At 36.2% G+C, this 21,983-nt stretch overlaps 1 protein-coding gene across 3 annotated transcripts in view; it reads right to left on the reverse strand.

Annotated features, from left to right (window-relative positions):
• LOC110641445 (DENN domain and WD repeat-containing protein SCD1) overlaps positions 1–21,983 on the reverse strand; it is a 64,733-nt gene that overhangs the window by 23,616 nt on the left and 19,134 nt on the right. For all 3 annotated transcript variants that reach the window (XM_058136729.1, XM_058136726.1, XM_058136724.1), the window contains 9 exons: positions 11,780–12,000; positions 9,538–9,592; positions 9,353–9,436; positions 8,967–9,159; positions 1,274–1,400; positions 1,105–1,156; positions 969–1,013; positions 226–301; positions 29–102 (listed from right to left, as the gene is read on the reverse strand). In XM_058136729.1, coding sequence (XP_057992712.1) covers positions 29–102; positions 226–301; positions 969–1,013; positions 1,105–1,156; positions 1,274–1,400; positions 8,967–9,159; positions 9,353–9,436; positions 9,538–9,592; positions 11,780–12,000 — 927 coding nt within the window. The remainder of the gene's footprint in view (positions 1–28; positions 103–225; positions 302–968; positions 1,014–1,104; positions 1,157–1,273; positions 1,401–8,966; positions 9,160–9,352; positions 9,437–9,537; positions 9,593–11,779; positions 12,001–21,983) is intronic.

Below are 21,983 nucleotides of genomic sequence, written 5' to 3' on the forward strand. Positions count from 1 at the left end.
AGTATTCTATCAGCTCAAGAGCACATACTGAGTGTATATGCTCCCCTATACATTCAACAAACCCACTGCCACCAATTCCCTCCGCATCAGACTCAATCAATGCTGCAATGCCAATAACACACTCATTAATCTGATGTAGTCTTGAAAGAAAGTAAAATGAATTTGCTACTGACATAGTATTTGCCTAAAATGCAAACAAAAGTTTGAACTCTTGTATAAAAATACCAAGGATTGTGCCATATTCAAATGAAGAAAGTGGATCATCAGTAGCTCCCAGTTTCAGAAGACGCAGCCACAAACCCTGTATAATGATAAAAACCACAGTACTTCAAACCAGTATATGATAATAGCAACAAGAAAAACCCAACAATTTCAGCACCATTGTCAACATCATTTATACATTTTTTTTTCTCAAGCTGGCAAAGAACAAAATTCAAAATAAGAAAAACCAACAAAATTCCACCAATTTTTGTGTATTGCCTTACTAACACGCATGAGTTCTTACATAGCATGCATGCATGTTGCATATATGAAAAAGCAAAACACCTATTCCCAGCTTCACTAATATCATATTATTTGTATGAATTGATTTAAGTATCTGATGAGCTTTCCCTCACCCTCCAAAATATACAAGATCCACCCTTAAAAAAAAAAAAAAATCCAGCTGGAAAATAGAGATGACAAAAGAGAGGATAAAAATATGTGGTTGTTGGGAGCACGGCACAACACCATGCTGTCATAAGTTACACCCCCATCCGCGGGAAAACATGAAAAAAGCTGATCCCATTGACAAAATAATTTTCCTACGCAACCCAAACACTAAAAATTGCAGAAAACTTTTCACAGGAAAATATACTTTCCCTGAAAAAACAAAGGAAGCCTGTTTCAGTAATGCAAAATTCTGGATCTACCCAGATAACTCAATGATATTAACAGGGAAAGAGGAAAGAATGACAGGAGAGTCTTACCTGCAGCTTAACTTTAATGTCCAAAACCATGCGCTCTCTCTCTGCCTGCAAGTATCAGTAATTATTGTTCAAGTTTGTCCTAAAACTTCAATCAAAGAATTACTGTTACACCATGATCATGGTTCAAAGAACTTACAGCTCTCTCCATTGGACTAAGAGAGTCCTTACCCACTTGCACAGATGGTGAGCTGGTAAGAAAATATGATAAATTAGGATTAAATTAAAAGTTAGTCACGCAGAAGCAGTACGCAGCTCTGCAGGACACAAACAACATACAACATAACCTATCAATTATAAAAATATACCTAGGAGCATGCTTTATGTACTCAAAAGCTCCACTCGCTGCTGCAAGAATCTGCTTCCTCTTCTCGTCTTGCTCTTCTGATCTGATGTTTGAAGGAAACCTATCATAAGTATATTTGGCACCTGATCCTAAAGAACCAAAGACAAAAACCATCAATTTTACCATAACAAACCAAAATTACCAGAAGTATACTTGTATCCCTTTAACACATTAAATAAATGCTATAGAATAGGAAAGTCAATATTGTATATATAGTAGATCTATATGTTTTCCTATTTAGTTAGCATAACCATAGGAATAGTTGTATAAAAATATGTACTCAATTGTTCTTGTGAACGATATGAAATTATTCCAAAATATTAAATAACATGGTATCAGAGCCCATCTTTATTTTGGTGAAACCCTAGCTTCAAATTCACTATAATCCTAGGTCATCCACCTAAGGTGATGAGTTGATCTCACCGTGCCAAGGAGATTCCTTGGCCGTCGATCGGCCTACCCTTGCCGGCCCGTCACCCAGGCACTGTCGAGTCTAGGGGTGTGCAACCGGTCGGTTCAGTTCCGAACCGAACTGAACCGATAAAACCGAAAACCGAAAATAAAAAATTTTTAAAACCGAACCGAACCGATTGATAAGAGAAAACCGAACCGAATCGAACCGATAAATATCGGTTCGGTTTGGTTTTAAACCAATCAAACCGAAATTTATAAAATTTCATTTTTTTAAAATTAAATCTAAATAATAAAAACATAAAAACAGAAAAAATTAGAAATCAAAACTAAAAAATCTTAAGGTTCGGTTCGGTTTTCTTTGATTTCGGTTCGGTTCGATTCAATTTGATTCGATTTTTTTTATTTCCTATATATATTAATAATTTCGGTTCGGTTCGGTTTTTTTAATTTTTTTATGAAAATAACCGAACCGAACCGATTAACCGAAATTATCAAAATTATAAACCGAACCGAACCGATTGAACCGAATTAATCGGTTCGGTTCGGTTTTTCGATTTAAACCGAAAACTGCACACCCCTAGTCGAGTCGCCACCTCACACCGATTTCCAATTTCCGTCAACCCACACACTGGCGCGTGAGAGAGCGTGTGCCACCATTTTTTGCTTAGATCTTCTTCAACATTGACCTAAAGTGGAGAGTGCAGCTTTGTGAGCTAAGGTTCTGTTTCTTACTTCAATTGGGGTGCTTTAGTGTCTTGGGCCTTGTGACCTTTCATCTTGAGACACTGCCATTTTGATTCAGGCCGTGTGTACGGTTGAATTTTTTAAAAATGGCAAAAAACAAATCTTTGGTTTTTTTATGTGATTCCAATGATGGTTTTTTTATGTGATTCCAATGATGACAAAAATTAAGGAGCACAAACTTAATGGAACTAATTGTTTGGATTTGAGCAAGACAATGTGTATTTACGGAGTATTGATAAGGATGACCGACTTCTTTCCTGATCTTTGTTTATTTCATAATCTTACGACGAAGCGGATTATTGGTAAAGGGCTTGAGTCTAGAAGTCTCTATATCATTGATGTATGGATGCCAAGATCTATTACTTGTTTTAGTGTTTTGACCCCTTTTAAGGTACCTTAAAGAAATTGTCCTCAGTTTCACATTTATTTTCTTTAGATTGTGAGTCATATCAATTTACCAAGAATCATTGTCTACCTTCAGTGTCTAGAATCAATAAACGGGCTTTGTCCCCTTTTAAGTCAGTCCATTCTGATGTTTGGGGTCCTTATCCTGTTATTTCATGGTACGAATTTAAATACTTTGTCACATTTGTTGATGATTACTTTCGTGCTATTTGGTTATATTTAATGAAAAGCTGTTTTGAGCAATGTTCTATTTTTTGTACCTTTTATGCTGAAATAAAAACAAAGTTTAATATTTCTATGCGCATCTTGAGAAGTAACAATGCCAAAGTACTTTTCAAAAATTTTTTAATATATTATGACAAAAAATGGCATTCTTCATCAATTCTCATGTGTTGATATACATTTTCAAAATGGGGTTTTCAAGACACCTCCTTGAGGTAGCTTGAGTAATTCATTTCTAAATGAAAATCCCTAAAAACTTTTGGACTATTGTTGTCTCTGTAGCTTTTTTTTTTTTAAATTAATCAAATGCCTTCCTTTGTTACTCACGGCGATAATCCTTATACAACTCAACTCAACTCAACTAAGCCTTTATCCCAAAAATTTGGGGTCGGCTATATGGATTCGCTTTTTCCACTCTGAACGATTTTGGGTTAAATCCTCAGAAATGTGTAATGCTTCTAAGTCATGCTGTACTACTCTCCTCCAAGTCAATTTAGGTCTACCCCTTTTTTTCTTTCTATCCTCTAGCCTAATGTGCTCTACTTGTCTAACTGGAGCCTCCGTATGTCTACGCTTCACATGACCAAACCACCTCAATCTCCCTTCTCTCAACTTATCTTCAATTGGCACCACTCCTACCTTTTCTCTAATACTTTCATTACGGACTTTATCTAGTCTAGTATGGCCACTCATCCACCTTAACATTCTCATCTCTGCAACTCTTATCTAAGATGCATACGACTCTTACAGTGACCAACACTCACTACCATATAGCATAGCGGTCGTATGGTATGCGGTAAAATTTTCCTTTTAATTTATTGGGAATCTTACGATCACATAAAACTCCGTGGCACGTTTCCACTTCAACCATCCGGCTTTAATCCTATGACTAACATCCTCCTCACATCCCCATCTACTTGAAGGATCGAGCCTAGATATTTAAAGTGATTACTTTGGGACAGTGCCACTCCATTCAAACTAACTCCTTCCCTATCACCAGTTTGGCCTTCACTGAACTTGCAATGCATGTATTCTGTCTTCGTTCTACTTAACTTAAAACCCTTTGACTCTAGAGTACTTCTCCAAAGTTCTAGCTTCCTATTGACTCCTTCTCGTGTCTCATCTATCAGAACAATATCATCCGCAAACATCATGCACCAAGTAATACTCTCTTGTATATGTTTCAGTTCATCTAAAACTAATGTAAAAGGTAAGGGCTTATGGCTGATCCTTGGTGTAATCCAATTGAGATCGGAAAATCTCTTGTGTCCCCTCCCACTGTGTGCACAATAGTAGTTGCTCCTTCATACATATCTTTCAATACTTGTATGTACCTAATAGATACCCTCTTTTGTTCTAACGCATTCCATAAGACCTCTCTTGGAACACTATCATAAGCCTTCTCCAAATCAATAAAAACCATGTGTAGATCTTTCTTCCCATCTCTATATTTCTCCATCAAGCTTCTAATGAGAAAGATCGCTTCCATAGTTGAACGACTGAGCATGAAGCCAAATTGATTGAGAGAGATAGAAGTATTATGACGTAGTCGATGCTCCACAATTCTCTCCCACAACTTCATAGTATGGCTCATGAGTTTAATTCCCCTATAGTTTGAGCAATTCTGTATGTCTCCCTTATTTTTAAAAACAGGTACTAAAATACTCTTTCTCCATTCATCGTGCATTTTCTTTGAGTTTAGAATCTTATTAAATAATTTAGTTAACCATGCCACTCCCATATCTCCCAAATACTTCCACACTTCAATTGGTATTTCATCGGGTCCACAGGCTTTACCTACTTTCATTCTCTTAAGTGCTTCCTTTACTTCTAAAGATCTAATCCTTCTAGTATAATTTACATTCTTTTCTATTGTTCTATAATCTATATTCACGCTATTTCCATTTTGACTATTATTAAAGAGATCATTAAAATAATTTCTCCATCTTTCTTTAATGTCCTCGTCTTTCACCAACACTTTTCCTTCTTTATCCTTAATGCACCTAACTTGATTGAGATCTTGACATTTCCTTTCTCTACTCCTTGCTAATCTATAAATATCTTTCTCCCCTTCTTTAGTTCCAAGTTTCTCATATAACTTTTCAAAGGCCTGCTCTTGCTTGGCTAATCGCCTTTTTGCCTCTTTCTTTGCTATCTTGTACTGTTCATATGCCTCATTATTATCACATTTAGGTAATTTCTTATACCATTCCCTTTTTCTCTTCACTGCCTTTTGTACTTTCTCATTCCACCACCATCTCTCTTTTGAGGGTGGTCCATGTCCTTTAGACTCCCCAAGTACTTTTCTAGCTACTTCTCTAATCTTTGATGCCATCTGTATCCACATATCATTGGCCTCCATATCTAGCTTCCATACTTCGGACTCAATAAGCTCATTTTTGAACTTCACTTGCTTTACTCCTGTGAACTCCCACCACTTTGTTCGAGCTACACTATTTCTTCTGACCTTACTTGAATTGTTCCTAAACTTGACATCCAAGACCACCAACCTATGTTGACTTGTTAAAGCCTCTCCTGGAATGACCTTGCAATCCTTGCATAGAGCTCTATTTGTCTTCCTGGTTAAGAGGAAGTCGATTTGGCTTCTATGTTGCCCACTTTTGAAAGTCACTAAATGTGACTCTCTTTTTATAAAGTAGGTATTTGCTAGTATTAGGTCGTATGCCATAGCAAAATCCAGGATGCTTTTTCCCTCCTCATTTCGACTGCCAAAACCAAAACCTCCATGAACATTCTCATAACCTTGCCTATCACTTCCTACATGTCCATTCAAATCTCCACCAATGAAAACATTCTCTTCATTCGGTATGCTTTGCATTAAATCATCCATATCTTCCCAAAACCTTTGTTTACTCTCCTTTGTCTAGTCCTATTTGTGGGGCATAAGCACTAACTATATTTATTGTTTCTCCGTCTAGTACTAGCTTTACTAGTATAATTCTATCTCCTACTCTTTTCACAGCTACTACTGCGTCTTTCAATGTCCTGTCTATGATTATACCCACTCCGTTCTTGTTTCTCTCCTTTCCAGTAAACCACAATTTGTACCCTGAATTACCCACTTCCTTACTTTTCTCTCCTACCCATTTAGTCTCCTGAATGCAAGCGATATTCACCCTTCTCCTTTCCAAGGTATCCACAAGCTCCATTAATTTTCCTGTAAGTGATCCAACATTCCAAGTACCAACCCTGATCCTCCTCCTATCCTGCTCCTTCCTAATTGGTCTCCTTCTATGATATCTTCTATTATTTTCTATATCTATCTTGTGTTCTGTTCCACTATTTGTTCTATTATCTGTCCTATGGACTAACTTCTTTACCCACACCCGTCCATGATGTGGGAACCCTTGCTCACTTAACACCACACCCGGGCGCCGGCATGGCGCGTCGCTTTTGGTGAACGCCCTACACCCTTGCATATTTATCACTACACCCGGGCTCCGATGTAGCGCGTCGTTAGTAGAGGACGCCCCAACGTTTATATCATTTGAATCCATATCATAGGGTGTGACGAAATTTTTACGCTGGTTGTCACCTACCGCAACCCTCCTCCTTTATCCGGGCTTGAGACCGGCTAAGCGCAAACTACTTAAGCGCAAACTCATTGTTTCAAATTGAACACTGGATATTTGGTAGTAATTGTTTTGCCCATGATGCCCATCATCAGGTCACCAAATTAGATTACAAATCTCTTAAGTGTGTCTTTCTTGGTTACTCTCATCTTTCGAAAGGTTACAAGTGCTATCCTACTACTTTTAATCATTATCTTGTCTTTATAGATGTCACATTTATTGAGTCTAATCCTTCCTTTCCTTCCTCTCCTATTTATGATAGTCAACGGAGGAAGATAATCTCTCGTTCTATACCGTCACTCAAACTATCAATCACCAAATCATCCTACATCCACTCGACCTCCCAGTGTTCATGTATATTATCGAAGATTGAAGACTTGTGACTCATATCCTCTACCTACTTGTTCACCTTATCCCAGTCTTGGCCTTCCTATTGCTCTTCATTAATGTATACGTCAATGCACTTGTCCTATCTCCTCTTTTGTTTATTATGCTCATTTGCGTTCTTCTTCGTCCCATTGTTTTATCGCTTCTTTAGAATCTATTTCTAGTCCTAAAACTGTTCTTGAAGCTTTACGTGCCGCTATGGAAAAAGAATGGAAGCAGAATTTGTGGCTTTGGATGCTAATGGTACATGGGATTTGGTGCCCTTACCTATAGACAAGCAAGCTCTTGGTTGTAAATTAAGTGTTTGCGATAAAGGTTAATCCAAATAGCTATGTGATTCATCTTAAAGCCCATCTTATTACCAAAGGGTATGCTCAGACTTATGGAGTTTATTACTTTGACACTTTCTCTCCAATGGCCAAACTTGCTCCTGTTTCTTTGTTAATATCTATAGCGATTACTTGGGACTGGCCTTTACATCAATTAGATTTCAAGAATGCTTTTCTTCGTGGCAATCTTTAGGATGAGATATATGAAACAACCACCTACTTTTGTCACTCGCGGGGGGGGGGTGTGGTTGGGTGGGGGGGAGAGGGGTGTGTTAAAATTTGTCAACTTCCAAAATCTTTATATAATTTGAAAGAGAGTCCTCGTGCTTGGTTTGAAAGATTCGGTGAGGTGATTCAAGAGTTTGATATGCATAAAAGTGTGATCATTTTATGTTTTATAAAGAGGTTGGTCTAACTTTGCTAGTAATATACGTTGATGATATTGTTGTTATTGCGAGTGACACTCTAGGCATCTCATCTCTCAAATCCTTTCTTCAACCCAATTTCAAACAAAAAACTTGGGTTTGTAAAAGTATTTGTTAGGCATTAAGGTTACAAGTTGCAAGAGAGGTATCTTTTTATCTCAACAAAAGTATGTTGTTGATTAGTAAACAAAAATAAGAAAACTAGGTGTTAAGTCTTGCAATGCATCAATGATTCCTAATCTACAACTTATAGAGAGGATGGTAAATTGTTGGAAAACCTTGAGATGTATAAGAGGTTAGTTGGCAAGTTAAATTATCTTACAATGACTCGTCTTGACACTAAATAGTCTGTTAGTATTATAAGTCAGTTCATGTCCCCTCCAATAGTTACCCATTGGGCAGGTTTAGAAAATATTTTTACTTAAGGGAGCTCCAACATATCGTATAGAAATCATGATTATTCTAATAGTGAATCATTTTAGATACAAATTAAGTGGGTTCCAAAATTGATAGGAGATTTACTAATGAGATACTGTCTTTGTTGGAGGAAACATAATGCCATTCAAAATTAAGAAACCGAGTATAGTCTCCCAATCCAGTGTTGAATTAGAATATAGAGCTATAACACAATACAAGTGTGAAATAATTTAGACACATAAGTTATTCAATGAAGTTGGTTTTGAGACTTCGCTGCCTACGAAGCTGTGATGTGATAATCAAGTTGCTCATAATATTGCCTCTAACCCTGTTTCATCAACGAACCAAACATATTGAAATTAATTGTCACTTTGTTCGTGAAAAGACTTCAAATAAGGTCAAACTCTACAGGATAAATTAGGACTGGAAAATATATAGGAGACATCTTCACAAAAGCTTTGAATGGACTTTGAGTTGACTATATTTATAACAAGTTGGACACTATTAACAACTATATTCTAGTTTGGGGGAAGTGTTATAAATAGGAAAGTCAATAATGTATAAAGAGTAGATTTATATGTTTTCCTATTCAATTAGTATAATCATAGGAACAATTGCATATAAATATGTACTCAAATGTTCTTATGAAGGATATGAAATTACTCCAAAGCATAAAATAACAACAAACATAATCAACAATCTCAATAGCTCAAGTTTACCTGCTCCCACATCTTCGTCTGATATGGTTATAATCTCAGGCTCTACCAATGATGAGGGAAGAATTGAAATAGGATTTTGACCCCTTCCAATTGCATCTTGTAACTTTTCAAGGAGATTATTGTTGTTTTCATCCAAAGTTGCCACCCTCTCCAAATAATCCAAGAAACCATGAGAGTCTAAAAACTGTATTATCTGAAGGGGAAAAAAAGGACTAATGAGTACATGGAGAAACATAAAATTAGAAAGTCCATAATATTGGATATGCAATATAAAATATATAAAAAAAAAGCTCTCATAAATAACTCAACAATTCACACATTTGATTAAATTAGCTTATTAAGAGTTGGTACTGAGAAGTGAAAGATCAAGGGAAGAACCAAATCACCATGGGCTCGGGTGGCTGGTTTGTGGAGCGAGAACGCTTCTTCAAAAATGCTTGAGTGTTGAAGACATGCATTGCATTATTTTCCTGAAAAAAAATTGTTTCTAGGAAAATAAATTTTATGAGACTAAAGTGTTAAAGTTTTACAAACAATCCATACAAGAAGAAAAATTATCAAATGTACATACAATAAAATTGCGGTAGCCACCTAAAATTGATGCAAAGAACTTTAAGAATATTAACCTGCACATAATAGACAAATATGACAAGTATTAAAATAAAAAAATATATGGTGAAGAAAACTTTGCATTTTTTTACAGATATGACTTAAGCATGTAAGATAAGTTCCTGCAACAAGCACACAAAAGTTTATCAATTGACCTCAATTTGGGAATGAGAGGAGGAAGTGAAATTTGCATATAGAATCCTACTTCCCCATGTTTAGGAAACCGAGAGAAAGGAAAATGTGTTTCAACAACACCGCTTAATAAAATCTCCCCAAATCAAAGAGAAAAAGAGGATAATATGAACATTGGTAGTTGAGTTAATGCCTGTACAGTTATCCCCTACTCACACACTTATGACTTTTTTGGTTGCTTCACTAATCACTCTTGGTTGATAGAATTGTAATTTCACCTTTCAAAAAGTCATCTCTCCTCGTTCTCCCGTCCATTGTCACCCAATCCAAACAAGAAGAGACAAATATAAAATCTCTCCCCTCAAATTCATTCTTTCATTCCTCCCCCTTCTTTCTCTTACTACCCTACATTGTCCCCAAAAAAAAGAAACAAAAAAGGTTTGAGTGGTCAAAAAATATGCACTGTAGTATCAAAAAGCCTTGCAAAACACAATTCTAATTTTGTACTTTTCATAAAGAAAAAAAAAAAAATTGGAGCAAGAATCTTTTAGAATGGATAGAATTACAATCCATCAGCAAGGATAGAAAAGTTTTGGAAAGGCATGTCCTTAAATCAATGAATAAAAAATACATTAGTACATGAAATAATCAGTAAAACCAATGGACTTTTCTCATATTGAGACTAAAGATGCCTAAAAATTAAAGGACCATCCTCGTTCCTATGTTTAAGAACAAGAAGGATAGCTGGAATTGTTTAACCTATACCTTGTAAACTCATTTTCCTTGTGTTCCAATTACCATTCATCTTCCTTAGGCAAATCCAATTGAAAGGATAAAGGTTGTCTATATTAAGGGCTTTTATTTTATTTAATTGTAATTCTCTAAAGAATTAACACTAGTGACTTATAGCCTAAATGGAGGCCTAAAAAAGTTGTCGCCTTGTATATATGTCATATGCTACAAAGGAACTGCATATCATTCTCATTTGTTTCTTCATTGGAAATGAAGGGACTTTCTATTAAATAAAAAAATGTGTTAAAATATATACCAATGAACATTCATTAGTATAAAGACTAATAAGAGACCAAGAAATTCCCTATCAGAATTAGCTAGTATAAAGAATTAACTATAGGCACTTATCTTTTTGCTTTATTCTTGAATGAATTTACAAAATATATACAAGAGGATTTCCCTTGGTGCAGCATTTTTGATAGCTACCAACTCTGTTATTACCACACAGCCACCAACATTATTACTACCACTAATTTATTAGTAATTGGGCAAATGAGTCGATCAAGGTTGATTTGGGTTAAATGGGTATGGGTAACCATATAAATTTTGAATGCGCAATAAATGGGTACGAGTATACACCCCAACCCATACCATCATTTGCCACCTCTAGCAAGCACCATCTAAGAAGGTTTGGGCATGACCAACAAAGATCCAAAGAAGCAAAGATAGGGAGGTTGAATGCATGTATCTAACTTGCAAGAGAAAAAAAGATAAGTGGACCAAGAATGACATGGCTATAGGTTTCAAAGAAACAATTTAGCATTAAGAGATGTTAATAAAATAGAATGGCCTTTAAATGAACAGAATGAAGAAAAAGGATTGATACAGTCAATCCAAACATCAATCTAAGAAAATAACCAAGCAAGGTGGAAAGAAAGAAAGAAAGTAGGAAAACGACCACACATTCTTTGACATTACAAATGAAGAATAGGAATGACGAACAAGCGTTCAACTAGAACTTAATGGTATGCAAGAAGCACAAATGATATCTAATTGGCATTCCTTAAATACATGCAAGTCTTTAAGTTTCTCCAATTTTTAATTAAAATTAGATTATGTGAAGTCTTCTCCTTTGCTACAAGGAGAACTATTCTAAAGTAACAAAAACCTAGAACATCTTTCTCAAATTAAAAAATAGAAAAATCAATTTGCGTTGTGCACGAACAAGATTGTGATAAGAATTTTTCAAAACTATTTATATAATGTGCAGTTAAGAAAAACTATTAGTTTAAGGAAAGCAAAAGGTACTTCATAAACATTTCACATTCATCCAAGATCACCTAAGTTGGAGGTCATGATCCTCTCCCCAGGGCTTGTTGCAACCTTTAGAATATTGTTCAGATGAACTAAACACACCAGCCTTCATTTGATCTATCCCCATGACGTTAGGGCACAATAACTTCAGTATCTCACAACGCAAAGAACTTAATTCTGGCTCTGGTATATGGGGTATTTCCTCTGATGTGCTGATTCGGTTATAATCAAGGTCTACAACAACTACCTACAAGAGAATAAAAGGAGGACAAAATAACATTTAGATTAATGTAAAAATATTGATTTTGAATGCAACTACTACATATTCTCTCTCTCTCGTGTGTGTGTGTGTGTGTGTGTGTGTGTGTGAGAGAGAGAGAGAGAGAGAGAGAGAGAGAGAGAGAGAGAGAGAGAGAAAGAGAGAGAAGGTCTCTCAAATTTACACAATGTATCCGAAGTATTTCATTGTCATTGTAAAACAGCAAATAGGAATTTATAATATCACAATATTAAGCAATAGAAGGCCAGCCATGCAGCAACTTGGCACCAAAATATATGGCAAAAACCTATATGAAAGGAATTGTAAGTCATAATTCCAAATATTCACAAATGAAGATGCAAAGGAAACAATTGATCATGGGCTGAAAATAATTCCATTTAAGCAAAAGTTGACAACATATGCTTTGTATGTTTATGGCCCCGCTTGTGAAACTCTCAGTCATAAATGTGACACAGGTTGTAACATGTAAGAAAATTACCATGATAATGCACAGTTTGACATTTGTTTAATTTAGAATTGTTTAAAAAAGAGAATTTGTTATAACTTAAGGAAAATTGCAAAAGAAAGTTCTCTTTTTTCAGTTAAATAATCTTTAAGGAGATTATTTTTATGCACTCCACTAGCTCCCAGTCCAACAGGGAAAGCAATTGAAGGATAAACATCATTGCTATTTCTTTGATAAAGAGGGGAATACAGGCAAACAAACAAAACCAAAAGCAAAAAACCAATTCAAGAAAAAAAAAAGGGTCAACTAAATCAGTCAGTTCAAATCCAGATCAGAATTTTCAGATCTTCAGAACTAATTGATTCCAAATATTAAAACAGGGAAAGAAGTCGGCTATCTTAACAATTACTAATCTTATTTATATTTTACTTTCAAAATTTGAGTTGGGGGATTGCTTTATGTTGTTATCCTACTGTTTTCTTTTTTTTTTTCAACATTCTACATACTATTATAACATCAATTATTAAAGGTGCAATTAGTAAATTTTAAGTTTTAACTTCTACCTTTTAATTAATTTACCTTTCATAAAGTACATAAAAAAAAAATAACTATATACCTTTCATAAACTAGTTTTCTCGTAAAAAAAATTTTTAAAAAATGTTAAATGATTTGTTAAAACTGGTTAACATTCTAAACAGTTAACTGAGGGTACATTTCGTATCATTTTGTAAGTTTTCTGTTTTTAGTTTTCACAAATTTGTAGAAAGAGATGATTCTCCTTAATTTCAATTAATCTGTACATGGGTATATATATGCAATTGATTCCTATAATTGTGTTCTACTAATTAGGAAAAAATCCTAAATAAGAAATCCTAAATAGGAATACAGAATACAGAATATACAAAGAAATAATATAGTGATTGACTTTCCATAACGCTCCCCCTCAAGTTGGAGCATAGATGTTAATCATGCCCAACTTGTTATAAATGTAGTCAATCCTAGCTCCATTCAGAGCTTTTGTGAAAATATCTCCTAACTGCTCTCCAGTTTTGATATGTCCTGTTGAGATGATCTGTTGTTGAATCTTTTCACGAACAAAGTGACAATCAATCTCAATATGTTTGGTACGCTTATGAAATACCAGATTAGAAGCAATATGAAGAGCAGCTTGATTATCACACCACAATTTCGCAAGCAGGGAGGTCTTAAAACCTGTCTCATCTAGTAATTGAAGTATCCATATTACCTCACATACTGATTGTGCCATGGCTCTATATTCAAATTGAGCACTAGATCGAGAAACTACACTCTGCTTCTTGCTTCTCCAAGACACCAAATTTCCTCCAACAAAAACGCAATATCCAATAGTTGACCTCCTGTCAACCTTAGATCCAGCCCAGGCAGCATCTAAAAAACATTCAACATTCAAATGCCCATGATTACCATATAACAAACCTCTTCCTGGAGCGCCCTTCAGAAAACACAAGATTTGTCCCAAAGCTTCCCAATGAGCAACAATTGGTGAAGACATAAACTAACTTACCACACTAACGGCATATGCAATGTCAGGACAAGTGACTGTAAGGTAGTTCAATTTTCCTACCAATCTCCTGTATCTCTCTGGATCTTTAAACAACTCATTATGCCCTGCTAACAGTTGTAAATTTGGAGTCATTGGTGCACTACAAGGCTTAACACCTAATTTTCCTGTCTCTGTCAATAAATCGAGGACATATTTTCTTTGAGACAAGAAAATACACTTCTTACTTCTCATAACGTTAATACTCAAGAAATACTTTAACAATCCCAAGTCTTTGGTCCGAAACTGGGTTTGGAGGAAGGTTTTAAGAGATGAAATACCTGCAGAGTCACTCCCAATGATGACAATGTCATCCACATAAACTACCAGGAGAATTAGACCAGCCTCAGATTGCCTATAAAATACTGAATGATCACACTTACTCTTTTGCATACCAAATTCCTGTACTGCTTCACTGAATCTCCCAAACCAGGCCCTAGGACTTTGTTTCAAGCCATAAAGAGACTTCTGAAGCCTACAAACTTTACCCAACTCCCTCTGAATAACAAACCCAGGTGGTTGCTCCATATACACCTCCTCCTGAAGATCACCATGAAGGAAAGCATTCTTGATATCCAATTGGTACAGGGGCCAATCATATGTAGCTGCTAAAGAGATAAACAAGCGAACAGAAGTAAGTTTAGCTACAGGAGAAAAAGTGTCAGAGTAATCAACCCCATATGTCTGAGCATATCCTTTTGCTACAAGGCGTGCTTTTAACCTAACCACAGAACCATCAGGATTTACCTTTACTGTAAATACCCATTTGTAACCAATAGCTTTCTTCCCAGTGGGCAAAGGCAACAGTTCCCATGTACCATTAGCATCTAAAGCCTCCATTTCTTCTTTCATAGCAGCACACCAGCCAGGATAAGACAGTGCCTCACCAACAGTATTAGGGATAGGAACAAAGTCTAAAGAAGTAACAAAACACCGAGAACAAAAATACAATTGATTATAAGAAACAAAAGAAGAGATAGGGTAAGTACATAAACGTTTACCTTTACGAAGAGCAATGGGTAAGTCTAGATCAAAATCATGATCAGTATGAGGTACAGGATCTCCCAACGAAGTAGCTGGTGGAGAATCTAAGTCAGAAATCTCCAATCTCCTGGAATAAATATGAACAACGGGAGGTCGAGTAGGTCTAGAGACAGAAGGAACAGGCTGTGGGAGAGGACTAGACATTGGTTGGACAGTATATATTAAGAGATCATCCTCCTCCCCCTGACTCTCATACAGATGATTTAGGAAAAAATGGAGTGGACTCAAAAAATGTGACATCTGTAGAAACAAAATAACGATTAAGAGTAGGAGAGAAACAGCGGTACCCTTTTTGAAGCCGGGAGTACCCAAGGAAGACACATTTGAGAGACTTTGGATCCAATTTAGTAACCTGTGAACGAACATCACGCACAAAACAGGTACAACAAAAAATACAGGGTTCAACAGGGAACAAAGATTTTGTAGGAAACAAAGCAGTATAAGGAATATCCCCATTAAGGACAGAAGACGGCATACGATTGATAAAAAAAACATGCCGTTGAAACTGCATCTCCCAAAAGTGTTTAGGAACTTTCATCTAAAAAGAAGAGCACGAGTTACCTCAAGAAAATGCCGATTTTTTCTTTCGGCCACGCCATTTTGGGATGGGGTATCCACACAGGAAGAATGATAAAGAATGCCATTTTGTGTCATATTAAGACTGAAATTGTGCTAAAAAGTATTCTTTGGCATTGTCACTTCTTAATATGCGCACAGAAATATTAAATTGAGTTTTGATTTCATTACAAAAGGCACAAAAGATAGAAAACAACTCAGAACGATTCTTCATTAAATATAACCAGGTAACACGAGAGTAATCATCAACAAAAGTAACAAAATAACGAAATCCAGTTTTAGAAGTAACAGAACAAGGACTCCAAATATCAGAATGAACTAACTCAAAAGGGGATAAAGTCCGTTTATTGACTCTAGACACAGAAGGCAAACGATGATGTTTTGCAAACTGACACGACTCGCATTCTAGTACTGATAAAGACTGAAAATGAGGACACAGCTTTTTCATGATAGACAAAGAAGGATGGCCCAATCTACAATGAGCTTCAAGAGGTGTTAAGGTACTGGAGCAAACAAGTGACTGTGGTACATGATTTTCCATAATGTAGAGACCACCTGACTCACGTCCTCTACCAATAATCTGCTTCGTTATAAGATCCTGAAACAAACACTGGTCAGGAAAAAAGGAAACATAATAATTTAATGTACGAATAAGTTTACTAACAGAAAGTAGATTAAAAGAGAATTTTGGTAGACACAAAACAGATGACAAAGAAATTGACGAAGTCGGGTTCGCAGTTCCAGAACCCATGACACAAGAAGTAGAACCATCAGCTAATAGTAACAGTAGAGGAAGTAAGATTAGACTGAAAAGCAGATAGAAGACTAGAATTACCTGTCATGTGATCTGTCGCACCAGAATCAATAACCCATTTAAATGAGGAAGACACAAGGCATGTAGTGGATTTACCTGACTCAGCGATCGCAGTGACAGGGGAACTGGTAGGCTTTAGAGATGCCTGATACTGAGAAAATTGTGCAAAATCCTTTGCAGATACCAAAATAATTTTCTCAAAGGAAGATACTGTAGAATCCTCGGCTGCAGAGGAATCAACAGTTGAGGAAGATACTGTACAATTTTTTATTTGCTGTTTTTTAAAAACTGTTTTGTGAGGATTCTTTTAAGTTTCTTGTCTAATTGTAGAATAAATAAAAATATATAGTTTTTACACATTGAAAATAACATAAAATTTGGAATTAAAGTAATATTAATCAGTATTGTCAAAAGCGCTAGGCACCCTTAAGGCGAGAAGGTCCTGTCCTCCATCACGCAAGGTGCTAGGTGCTCGTCTAGGTGATCACCCAAGTGAACTGAAGTGCTAATTTATTATAAAATAATAAACAATTAAATATACAGTGTAAAAAAAGTCCAACATATTACATAATCAATAAATTGTCAAATATCACATTCATATTTCATAATATATTATATGTTTTAAACTTCAAGATTAAAAGCATTCTACTAATAATACAAAATGTTAAAGCAAAAATCATAAAGCGCATAATATAATTTAAAATTCTAAATGCATTCTTCAATTTCATTCTGATATAAATTATGAAAATTGGGGAAAGTTAAAGAAAGATGGGCCTGGACCTGGGATGCTGAGGAAGAAAAGGAGAAAGAGAGAGACCCAGCAGGAGCTTCTAGTAGCAAGAAGGAAAGTTCTGGAGAGAGGATGAGTTGAAACAAGCTGGCCACTAACTGAATACCCGAAGAAATAGAATGTACAGGAAAGGAAAATTATATATAATAGTAAACAATAGAATAAGAGCATGCTTGAGTGACTTCTTATTGTAACGGCATACTTGTTGGGCCAAAGTTATCTGAATCTTTGGAAGGCCATTTGAAGTTGTTAATTTCATTTGGTTGTATTTCCTTTTCTTATTCAACAATACAAAGTATTGTTGAGCAATTCCCTTTACATTTTCTGTCTTTAATTTCTCTTTTTAAACTCCTAACTCTATCAAATTGGTCAGACCTGCAAGATCCCCAAATCAGAATGGAAAACAAAGTAGAGAGGATAGAGAGGAGATTTGCAACCTTGGAAGAGGTGTTGAATACCATGCAACAAGAATAGAATCAATGATTTAACAAATTAGAACCAATAGCCATCTCATTCATGGAAACCAACAAAAAAAAAAAAGTAAAATTAGATATAATTGAGAGTAATGTTAACCACTTTAGTAAAATAGAGGAAGGTTGAAATGGGGCAATACCATGACTCCAACACATTTGGCCATTTCAGAGGGTCCATCAAACCAGAGGCACCCAACTCTTCTAGTAATTGCCGAAGAGTCCCAGTTAACACCAAAAAAAATTGAATTACTCAATGATGAAGACCTGATGATTGCCTAGCCCTTGACAATCAATGCTTCACTGTGCATCACACCAGTGGACAAGGAAGCATCAGCCTTAGTTTGCATGGAGGGTCCCTCTACTCACAATGTTCGTGAGCCTCGACAACAAAATTCTCAACTCATTTGGGACCAACTCATATCAGAGGCCCATGCTCTCTATCGAAAGAGGGAGGTGGAAGCAAGAATAGAGAGAACTTCAGCTCAAAATTACGGACAGAGGACTTTCACATTGCTTCTCTGTTGACACAATGAGGAAGACGATAAAATGGGGTGTTGGGCTTCAACTGAACACAACATTAAAAGAAGCATGTTCATCTACACCAACAGACCCAATTCTTGGGCCTAACTCATTTGATCAAAGGAAATATTTTGTTGGAATCCCTTAATTAGTGCATTAGCTGTAAATTAAAAAGTGTTAAAATCTCTTAATTAGTGCATTAGCTGAAAATTAGAATGTAAATTAGTGATATTAGGGATATTTGTATTTATTAGCTTTTATTTTCTTTCCTATTAAGGCTATCGCCTTTGTGTATAAATTTGAATCATTGTAACACTGTGAAATACATCAAAAAATTCTTCAATTCTCTCTAATCTCAACATGGTATCAGAGCTTTAGCCATTTTATCTAGCAATTTTTTTTTTGCAGAGAGAAAAAAGTGAGAAATAATTAGGGTTTGTGTGGGTAAGCCTTGAAAGCGGGTCTATTGAGGGAGGTAGTTGTCACCGCCCCTTTAAGAAGGAAGTGAACCTCGTCGCCGGTCCTCACCTGGATTCTTGCCGCCATCCGGTGAGGTGCATGATCCCACGCACCGACAGAAGTTTTCCGCCCCGTGTATACACGCTAGGGAGTAAGCCTGTTCCTAGTCAGTTTTTCCGGCCGCACTTTTTTTTCGACGACATCGCTAGTGTACCGTGTCTCTGCCCAACCCATTCCTATCTCTTGGTTTGCAATTTTGTTTTTGGGTATTTGTCTTTTGCCTACTGTTTCTTTTAATCAGTTCTCTGAATCATGTCTGATGCAAAAAATTTAATAGTTGAAGGGAAAATAATTACTACAACTGAAAATCCCTCATTAATTATTAGCCCCGTAAAGCTTGATGGGACAAATTACCTTGCATGGTCTAGATCGTGTCTCCTTTTTATTCAAGCTAGAGGGTTGCAGGGTTATCTTACTAGAGATAAGCAAAAACCAGAAAAGTCTGCTTCTACATACAGTCAATGAGAGTAAGAAAATTCTCTTATCATGTCATGGCTTATCAATTCCATGCAACCACAGATAGCTCGTGGGTATTTACTGTTGAATAGTGCAGCTGCCATTTGGAGTACAGTTTCTCAGACCTATTCTCAAGTTGGGAACGATGCACAAGTGTATGAGCTTCGAAACAAGGTTCATGGTATAAAACAGGATGAGCTAACTATTGCTCAATATTATGCAGAATTGAGTGGTCTATGGCAGGAACTGAACTTTTACCAGGACTTTCAGGCCTCATGTCCTGAAGATGCTATTAAATTTTAGAAGTTGATTGAGAAAGAGCGGATCTATGATTTTCTTGCTGGGTTGAATATGGAATATGATCAAATTAGGGTCCAAGTGCTTGGGATGGATCCTTTACCTACCTTAAGACAGCCATACTCTTATGTTCAGCAGGAGGAGTGCCATGATTCATTCTATGTCTGTTGATAAGACAAGGCTAGTTGTTAATTCCTCACGTGAACAGTCACATGGTTCATCAGATAAGGATCAACTACATTGTGACTATTGTGGAAAAAACCGGCATACTAAGGAACACTATTGGAAATTGCATGGACGCCCCACTAAAGTGCGTGAGGAAAAAGAATGGGCCTTACTAGACCACAAGCTAATGTATCTGAGGCTGTGAATCTGTCTAAAGATACTACCACCACTAAAATGTTTTCCAATGAAAAGGTACAGACTCTAAGGCGTTTTCTATCACAACTTGAATCGCAATCCACCACAGTTGTCTCTTCTAACTTCGTCAACTCAGGTAATGCTTTTCTTGCCAATCTTAATAATTCTTTTTGGGTTATAGATTCTGGAGCAAACAAGCATATGACAGGCTCTTCAAATAAATTTATATCCTATTCCCCATGTTTAGAAAAAGAAAAAGTCCGCACTACGGATAGATCCTTATCTAGTGTTTCTGGAATAGGTTCTGTTAAATGCACCCCTAATATAAGTCTTAATTCTATTTTACATGTGTCTAGCTTTCATAATAACCTTTTGTCTGTCAGTTCAATCACAAAAGCTCTAAACTGCAAAATTAAATTTTTCCCAACTCACTATGTATTTCAGGAATTGACGACAAGGAGAACGATTGGCAATGGGCTATATCTCTTGAATGATTATGTTAGCCAAGCCAAATTGGGGCAATCTATGGTTGCTGAAGAACAAATTATCATGTGGCATAGGAGACTAGGACATCCTTCATTTACTGTGTTAGAAAAACTTTATCCTTTTTCTGTTTAAACAATGCAAAACTAAATTGTTAGTATGTGATGCTTGTGAGTTTGCTAAACATACTAGACAATCTTATCCTACAATAAATAATAAGGCTTCAGTTCCCTTTATGACTATCCATTCTGATGTATGGGGGCCTACTCAAACTGTCTTTGTCGGTTCATAGATGGTTTATGACCTTTATTGATTGTTGCAGTAGATTAACTTGGGTATATTTGATGAAAGGGAAAAATGAAGTTTTCTCTTGTTTCCAGCAGTTCCATAAAATGATTAGTACACAGTTTGATGCTCATGTTAAAATATTAAGAACTGATAATGGTATAAAATATATGAATGGAGTCTTTCAGGAGTATTTGAAGGCACATGGGATTTTACATCAGACTTGTTGTGTTAATACTAGTTCACAAAATGGGGTATCTAAGAGAAAAAATAGACACTTACTTGAGGTTGTTAGGTCTCTTATATTTACCATGAATGTTCCTAAACCTTACAGGGGGGATGCTACTCTTTCTGCTGCACATCTTATTAACAGGATGCCTCTTTGGACATTGGAGTTTAAGAGTCCTTTAGAGATTTTGCAGGGTAAAAATTCATATACCGTTCCTCCAAAAGTATTTGGTTGTGTTTGCTTTGTTCATAAGCTTAATAGTGGAAAATTAGAATCCTGAGCCCTGAAATGTATTTTTGTTGGTTATTCTAGCACTCAAAAAGAATATAAGTGTTATCATCCTCCTTCACGAAAATATTTTGTGAGTATGGACGTTACCTTCAGAGAATCTGAATTTTATTTACATCCACCTCTTCAGGGGGAGTATAGGAAGGAAAAGATGTATTTTTCTTCATCCTCATCCTCTCCCAACCTTCAATTTCAGGGGGAGAATCTAGGTTTAGAGCATATACCTAACAATGAAACTCAGGCAGAGTCACCTAAATCTCGAGAAAAACTGAAAAGGCCAGATTTGAGAACATATACTCGACAAAACAAGACAGATATAGCCATCGAGCAGGAGACTGCTGATCAACCGGAATCCCTGGATTCAATTCCTGGACATCTTGAGGTATGTGATGAGTCTCCTTTGGCTCCTGATGAGTCTAATTTTGATTCTCAGTCTATTTTTCTTTCTTCTGATAATTATCTTGATATTCCTATTGCTCTCCGGAAAGGTGTTAGGACCTGTACTAAACATCTCATTTCTAATTTCATCTCCTATAATTCTCTGTCTCCATCCTACAGAGCCTTTCTACTATCTGTTTCCTCTGTCTCTATCCCACAGGATTGGAAGAAAGCTTGCCTCGATCCAAAATGGAGGGCAGCTATGGTAGAGGAGATGAAAGCTTTAGCAAAGAATGAGACATGGTCACTGATTACTCTCCCACTGGAAAAGAAGCCAGTTGGATGCAAGTGGGTGTTCACTGTAAAGCATAGAGCAGATAGTTCAATTGAGAGGTATAAGGCCAGACTGGTAACA

The sequence above is a fragment of the Hevea brasiliensis genome, chromosome 2 (genome assembly GCF_030052815.1).
Source record: "Hevea brasiliensis isolate MT/VB/25A 57/8 chromosome 2, ASM3005281v1, whole genome shotgun sequence".
Lineage (NCBI taxonomy): Eukaryota > Viridiplantae > Streptophyta > Magnoliopsida > Malpighiales > Euphorbiaceae > Hevea > Hevea brasiliensis.